An 8,216-nucleotide genomic window follows, 5' to 3' on the forward strand; every position below is an offset into this window, starting at 1 on the left:
GGGAGAGCTAGGGCTTCTTCACATGAAGATGAGAACAAAGTAGAAAAGAAATAAAATAAAATTTAATGGGAAAATGAGATAAAAATGTGAAATGAGGAGTTAAAATAAAGATTTTGATTTATGAGGCAGTGTAGAATAAAACTTTATGCATTAGAGACTGATCACAAAGTTCATGTTTGAATTGGGAATTTATTGCCAATTTCTCCTTGATAAAATGCTTCAACCAATTTTTTATTATTTCAACTTGAAATTTTTTCGAATGAGGTAGAAAATGCTTAATCGGTTTTAGAGGAGTTATTTCGAATAATTTTCGCTCGATGTAAAAGTTGAATATAATATAATTTCTCAGTGTTCAGTTAATTGTTTAATACTCTAATAATGAGATATTCTTAACCTCAAATTCCAATAATGAGATATTGTTAACCACAAAATATTTTAAATTGTATTTAACTCCCTTTAAACATATTTTGATCATAACAATTGGGTTTTTAAAAGAAATTAAAATAAAATCGATTTTTGATTCAATTTACCGAGCTGAAAAAAAAAAAATGAAAATCCAAAAACAGAAATGTGAGCCAAATTTTAATGGTTCGATTTTCGATTCTAAACCGAATCAAGAGGTTATCAAATGGTGAGAAAAAGTCGGGTGCATTAGGTTAGTATGGTCAAATCCCGTTTTGGGTGGCGCCACGTGTTGATCTATTTACCGAATTAGTGTATGCTATATTGGGAGTGTTTGTCCCCATATTTTAATACCATTAGATCATGTGAGACCCCTATATTTTTATGTAAATTGATATATCATGTGGTAAGTTATCATAGAATAATTCCTATTTACCTCATCTTTGCTTCTCCGCCTCACACTTCCACTCAAACACCATCACAGCACCCAAGTTCACTGATTTTATAGACATTACTCCCCGTAAGTTTGTTAGCTAATCCCAATTCATATAATCCTAGATTTATATTTGATTAACTATCTTTCCTACTCATTGTTTTGCGATTTGATTCTTGGTTTCCAGGAAAATATGGGCAGCAGTATAATCGGCAGTTCCGTGCAACAATGTTTAACCAGGTGATCCTTTATTCAACACCAGATTTTTTTTTGTCTTTCGTTTCTATTTGATGCTATAATTAGATGGTTTTGTCAAACTTGTTAGGATAAGTATGGAACGGACTGGTAAATTTGAAGGCAATGCAATTGGCTGGAATGCAAAGAAATTGAAAATTTTTAACTGTGTTTCTGTTGGTTCCGTTTACCGTCGCCCTTGGAAAGTATTTTGTACCCCTGTTAGTCTGGAGGAGGAATTCTCTGCACTACAGTCAAACCAGTACGCTAAGGATGAGGAGTCTGAATCTGAGGATTTACTTGAGGAAGCCCTTCTAGAAACACCAACCAGCGAAGATGTGAGATTTTTTTTTGTTTCACTGCATTTTTTTTTTAAAACATAAATCATATATGCTTCTTGTATGTCTGTCAGTAAGTTTGATTTGTGGGTGGCACAGTCACCTTGTTGCTAATTGTCTTCTTTCGTAACAGTTAAAGGCATTACTTCTTGATTCTGAAAGATCAAATCTTTTGAAGAAGTTGAGTGAAGCAAATCAACAGAATCGGTTTCTGAAGCGCCAGGTTTGAGTTGCTAAATATTTTCCTTTTGTCAATGTTGTAAATGGACGGCCTCGGCCACCTTGACGGTTGAAATTTATTTAGCAATTTTTTATAATTACATATATATATATATATAATCATGCAATGTAATTACAAATAGTCATCATTTTTTTATGGAATATATGTAATTAAATAATGTTTATACATAAAGAAGCTTCATACAATGTAATACAATATAGACAAGTGCAAATAAATATATAAATGCAAACTAACAAGATAATCAAGGTGGTGGCGGCGGGAGGCGGTTTGAGATAGGTGGTGGCTGATGGTGGAGGATACTTGAAACCAAAAGTAAATACAAAAGATAGCGAGAAGTGGTTTTTTTATGTCTATGGTTTTTTAAATTGATTGACTTTAATTGGTTTTTAAAATTATTTGGCTTTGACATTTGACTGGTATTTTAAAATCATTGACCGTCTCGGCGGCCCGCTCGGCAGCCTCCACCGCCTACTCTTCCGCCTCTCCCGTCGGATAGCCTCGGACCGCCTATAGAGATCGCCTTAGACAAGAGAGAGAGAGAGAGAAGAAGGGGGGGGGGGGGGGGGGGGGGGGCCCCCGCCGGCAGTCGAGGGCCGCCTACTGCCTAGGCAGCCGTCTCGACCGCCATTTATAACACTGTTTTTTGTGTATGCTAATATGGTAACTGCAAATTAGCATGGATATTACTTGACTAGCAGTAGTTGTTGGAATGCTTTTTATGTTAAAAGGGTTCTATGATATTGAATAAATTATAGCTTTCACTCATATAATTTTGCTTGCCATGTGTTCCTGCTATTGGTTCATATCGGTTCCACCGACTGACCAATATCATATTTGGGGGCCATAAACAAATTGTGCTATTGAGTCATCAATAACTGCAAGCTTATTGGTTCGTAAAATCAAACATGAGCTGATTGTGCTTCAGCAATTTTCATGCTTCTCGTGTTGTAATATAGAGATGAGGTGTATGTACCTTGACAAATCACTGAGCTGAATTGAAGAAATATATTGCTACCTTCCTTCGATTGTAAACTCAACACTCTTTGCTACGCAGGTTTTAACACTGGAGACATTGATTTATTTAAAATTGGGTTTAGCCAAAAACTTTACAATGATAGGATTATAGCTATAGAAAACAACTACAGATGGAATATGTTATCGTGAACTCATTGGTTAGTTTAATTATGATGTCCATTGACATATTAAAACCTAAAACTTGCATTTCAGAAATATGCACGTGTCTGTGACAAGCATGCACTGCAGCATGTGGTTTCACCTAGTTGCGTGATATGGATCAAGACATTATTTGACCTTTGTTAATGCAGATACAAGTCAGTGAAGATGCCCTTGTCAATTTCAAGAGCGAACTTGCCGTCATGGAACTTGAGATTCAAGTACATATTCCAATAACTGCTTCAATGTTCTAATATAGTTCCCAGAGACATTATGTTGTCCATATTTGGAATCAATGGTCTTTGACTTGCAGGCTTTGATTGGTTTAGCACAAGAAATTGCGAATTATACTATTCCAGATGGGTCAAGGAAGATTAATGGAAAGTACATTCAGTCTCACCTTCTTTCTCGGCTAGAAGGTATAGGCTATACATGGAAGTTTATAGATTGATGTTCTTAAAGATTAGCTAGATCGAAAACTTTTCTCCATGAAAAGAAAGAAGAAAAAGAAAAGAAATCGTTTAATTAATTATTTGCGCTTTAAAATGTTTTTAGGTTGTCTGGTTTGGCTTTTGCAGATTTTTAAGCATTTAAAAAGCTGAAATTAGAGTTTTAGTAAAAGTGATAAATTAGAGCTTTGGTTCTTTTACATCAGTTGCACTCTTCTTTTCCCATGTGACAGATAAGAATTGAAGGTTATGGCTTAAAGCACTAGGATGTTCCGGGATGTCTCAACTTTATAAACTCTTTTTGTTAAAGTTGAATCATAATGTGTGTTACTTTAGTTAACTCTATATTATCACCATAAACGGAGTGCTAATGGAAAAAAAATTGATGCCCTAGAACGGCTAAAAAATTGAATTACTGTCGGCTTTTTTCTTGCCTTTGGCAATACATCGGCTATTAGAAGGCCTGTTTTGGTGACTATGTGCTCTCTGGTTTCCTTTAAATGCGGTTTATGAAAAAGCTGTCCAAGAAAAAATGGAGGAACAGATCAAGGATGTGGACACTGCACAGTTGCAAGAGGTTCCTTTGTTCTGGTCTGGCATGGCAGAAGTAAGTTAATGAAGAATTTACCAACTTTAAAACTTAAATGTGCTTATCTTAAAGGATTTGATTTTATAATTGTTTTAATTACATGGATAGACATAAGCTGTCAAGAAAAAATTATCAATGACATTTCTAAATTATCGAATTTATCTGATTATAAATTTTGTGCAAAAGATCTACGTCGTTAGTATGATTTATCAAGGCTTTAAACATGTGTGCAGAGGCCTCAGTAATTTCCAGAGTAGAAACTCATTATCCCCGACACTACACAAAGTAGGTTGGTGTGTCTAGGACACAATCAGACTATCTGATATGGACTTATGCCTGCTTCAGATAACAGATTTCATTATCAAGATTTTGCTACTGATTTTACGCAGAAAGGATTCAGTGTAACTCCTGTCACAAAACTCTTATTGAAATTACCGGTTCTCTGAAGGTCATCTAACGACGGTGACCTAAGACACGAAACCAACTGTTAGAGGGCATCGTGTTTACCCCTGAAACCCATCTGACGCTCAAGTAAGCAATGAGGAATACAATTGTTTGGGGGTAAAAAATAGTGCATGTGAATTTTAAGGCAGGATGTTAGATAAATTTTACTTGTATCGTACCTGGTTTATTGCAGAAGTTGAAGATTCAACATATTTTAGAGACATGATATTATCTACCTCAATTAGATATATTTCCAAAGTACAGTTTGACCTTCCGTGCTTTTTGTGGATGTTCCTTGGTTGCTTAAATTCATGATACAATTAGATTCCCCAAGATTTTCAGAAATGATCCATGTTTACCTGGACTGATGTCCAATTGACATCCCTGTATACAAAAACTGCAAAAGTGCTTGCCAATCTAAGGTACAATCTCAGCTCAGTAGTTGGGGTCTTGGTCAATGTATTGCATTACCCTGAGGACTCTGAGATGCTCGATCATATAATCTTAACCGAGTGAGTGATTGTTGGCTAATGTGCACCAATAGATGTATAATTATTTATGGACATGGGCATGTGAGTGATCAGATTCATTCCTAAGTATATCAAGCATAGTAGGGAAGTCCACTATGTCTATTGATATATTTTGCATCTCAGATTGCAGAAATTCGACATATCAAAGGTAGTGAGAGTTAATCAATATATTTGACGCACATAAATGGATGAAATGACATTTGGCTAACCATTATGTCTTGTGTTTGATACTTTGTTTCCTTGAATGCTGAGTCAGAACTCAAAAGAACCAAGGCATGCGCCAATGCTCGGTTTCATCTCATGCATTTTTAAGATTTGTTTTCTGGAGATGTATTCCGAGATTATAACAAAAATATGGTGTATTTTTGTTTGTTTGTTGACTGACATTTTCCTTACTATGAATATCACTTCATATAAGAATGTATTGAGTTAATAATGTTACATCATTTATTTAGTTTTTTTAATGGTGTTTGGGACCTTTTGAAAATTTTGAGGTCCATTATATCTATTTAAATAAATGCATTGACAGTGTATTTTTGAATGTTTTTAAAACTGGATGAAAGTTGATTATTGTGATGAAAGATATTAAGATATGGTGAGAGGGAATTTCTTGAGAAGGAGATAAATTGATTGAGACAGCAATATTTGATTCATATCCGGAGATGGAAAACGTTTCTAGGAAAAAAAACAAGTATATCCCCATGCTCTGTGTTAGCTTACTTAATTTGTGTAGGAATGCTTGTGTTTGATGCAATTCTTTCTTTAAATGCCTTCTCTAGTTAAATAAAGTTATTTAGGATTTGCTAGTTGTCTTGACTGGTAATATGGGAGTTTCCGTAGTGACCTACATTGCTGGTGGGATGCCATTGTGAGTGGTGTATAAATGGGTACATTGAACTCTTGGAGTATCATGGTTTCGTCATTTTTGTGAAACAATGAACGATGCAGAGTCACAGTTCAACATATTTGCTTATTGTGCCAAGTCTAGTTTCTCCACCCTAGGGGCGTCGGATATGACCAGTTTTGGAACTAGCATTTTATCCTACCATTAATATAAGCTGCAATTTATAAAACTCAGTCTGAAAATATGAATTTGTTCAATGATTGATTTTCAGAGTGTGCAAGTAATGGGATCCTTCGATGGATGGAGTCAAGGTGAGCATCTATCGCCAGAGTACACTGATTCGTATACAACATTCTCAACTACTTTGTTGCTGAGACGTGGAAGGTACCATTGGGTCGACACGAATCTTTGATCAGGAAGTCATTTTATGCCTTGTTAATATATTTGTTATGTTGTGATTGTGAAGGTATGAAATCAAGTTCTTGGTAGATGGGGAATGGCAACTATCACCTGAATTTCCCACCGTCGGGGAGGGGTTAATGCAGAACAATTTACTGATAGTAGAATAGCTTCAATTCGTTGGTTTCTTTCATCCGAGTTTTTAAAGTTTTGTTGCCACACCTACTTTTTCTATTCTTTATATCCAATAATGGCCAAATAAAAGCCAACTAATAAAACACGCGTGGAACCAATTTGTATCTATTTGTTAATAATTCTATGTAGCTTCTCTTCTGAAAGTTATCTGTTGGATTCTTTGTAATATTTTACTTGTATTGAAATTGTCGGCGTATCGATCTATTTTTTTCCCTAGGATAATTGATGTTTGTGAATAATCTTGAATGCGTTTGCATGTATCAAAGTATATGTGCCCTTCTTACTCAATGTTCATAGTAAAAATTATTTATAATTAGTGTAAAATGAAAAGATTTTCGAATCTATCACGCCAAAGCTTTAGGCGTGAAATAACCAAAGTTTCATCTACGGAAACGGTGTGACTTGAATTTTTTTTAAAAAAACCTAAAGTGATGTCACGCCACAAACGTAGGCGTGACTTCAATGTTAAAAATTATAATTTGTTATATATGTATATATATATATATATAATTTTATATTTTTATTTATTTATAATTAATTAGATATAGGTATTTGGGTAAAGTCGGTTAAAACGGGTATTGAGAAAATTCGTCTCGTCATGAAAAAAAGACGGGTTGAATTATTGTTTTAACGATTAATTTTTTATAGTGATAAGATTTATATTATTCACAACTTTTATGTTTGATTGATTAATGTTAAAAAAAATTGTATTGTTTATTTGTTTACAATGAATTCCCATGTCACATTGTTTTCATATGTAGGCTTTTCTTGGCATTCTTGCAATGGAATTATGTAACATCTTCTTGTTAATAGTCCGTTTATCAGAGCTAACGTACGGTTTTTATGGTCTTCCCCATAAGAAATGGGTCATAATTGTGCGTGAGCAGGAATCTTTAAAAGACGTACAAAAATTTTGATAGATGCACAAATGTTATGTTAAAAAAATTTCTGGTAACAAAATTGTTTTGGCAAACTTATAATAATAATCTAACCAATTATAAATATATCAATTATAAAAGTGTGACCAATGTCAAAGTTTTTCTATTGTGTAATTGACAAAGTGTGTGCATATTAGGTAAAGATCCAGTTTTCAAAAAGAAATACCAAATTACTTTGTTTTTATTTTCTTGTAAACATAGTGAACAAAATTTTTCAACAAAAATCTTAATTAAATACTCATCCACTTTTTTAAAAGATTAAAACATCAAAATACTTTGGTTTTTATTTGTTTGTAAACAGACTGAACATATTTTTATAACAAAATTTTTTAAGTATTTTAATTTGCGTAAGATCTATTGAGCTAAATTATTATATAATGAGTTCATAAATATATATTAGAAAATATCATATTTGTAAAACTTATTAATATATATATATATTAAATTACACACCGATGTTGAAATAAATCAATTCAAGTGGAGTCAATTTTTAATCCAAAATAATAAATAAAAAACACATCAAGACACACATATCATATATGTAAAAGTTGAAATTAAAAAAATTTAACTACTTTTTCCTCATAAAAGCTAAAAACTATAACAATTATTTTATGAGATGCTCTTGCAATTAACGAAAGAATATTTTTACAAGAATTGAAGATGGATAAATCGGTTATAGATTTCTGTAACTTAAAAGTAAATGTTTTGAAGGTAAATTTTTATTTTTTTTATAAATAAATTTTTACAAAACTATTCATTAGCATTACTCACTACTTCTTCTTATGATTAATAATAGGAATGGTCAAAACAACGACGCTCGAAAAATTTGTGTAAGGACCTATTGAGCTAAATAATTAAATCATTAGTTCATAATTATATAGAAAATGTCATATTTTCAAACGTTATTAAAATATATTTATGAATTTAATTACATACCGATGTTAAAATAAATAAATTCAAATAGAATAAAGTTTTGATCCAAAATAATAAATAAAGAATACACCAAC

The 8,216-nt window shown here is 32.9% G+C and overlaps 1 protein-coding gene across 1 annotated transcript; it reads left to right on the forward strand.

Moving 5' to 3' along the window:
* The first annotated feature begins 813 nt into the window (after positions 1–813).
* LOC140887621 (protein PTST, chloroplastic) lies at positions 814–6,477 on the forward strand. The gene is made up of 9 exons (XM_073295003.1): positions 814–922; positions 1,023–1,075; positions 1,161–1,407; positions 1,541–1,630; positions 2,974–3,042; positions 3,135–3,240; positions 3,789–3,877; positions 5,949–6,061; positions 6,144–6,477. The coding sequence occupies exons 2-9, from the start codon at positions 1,029–1,031 to the stop codon at positions 6,244–6,246; spliced, it is 864 nt and encodes a 287-aa protein (XP_073151104.1). The 5' UTR covers positions 814–922; positions 1,023–1,028; the 3' UTR covers positions 6,247–6,477.
* The last annotated feature ends 1,739 nt before the right edge of the window (positions 6,478–8,216 follow it).

Source organism: Henckelia pumila, chromosome 3 (assembly GCF_033568475.1).
Source record: "Henckelia pumila isolate YLH828 chromosome 3, ASM3356847v2, whole genome shotgun sequence".
In the NCBI taxonomy this organism is placed as follows: domain Eukaryota; kingdom Viridiplantae; phylum Streptophyta; class Magnoliopsida; order Lamiales; family Gesneriaceae; genus Henckelia; species Henckelia pumila.

Coding starts and splice junctions, on each gene's coding strand:
- LOC140887621 (XM_073295003.1), top strand. CDS start 1,029: ATGGGCAGCAGTATAATCGGCAGTTCCGTGCAACAATGTTTAACCAG. Junction 3,241..3,788: donor CCTTCTTTCTCGGCTAGAAG/GTATAGGCTATA, acceptor TTTATGAAAAAG/CTGTCCAAGAAAAAATGGAG. Junction 3,878..5,948: donor TCTGGTCTGGCATGGCAGAA/GTAAGTTAATGA, acceptor ATTGATTTTCAG/AGTGTGCAAGTAATGGGATC.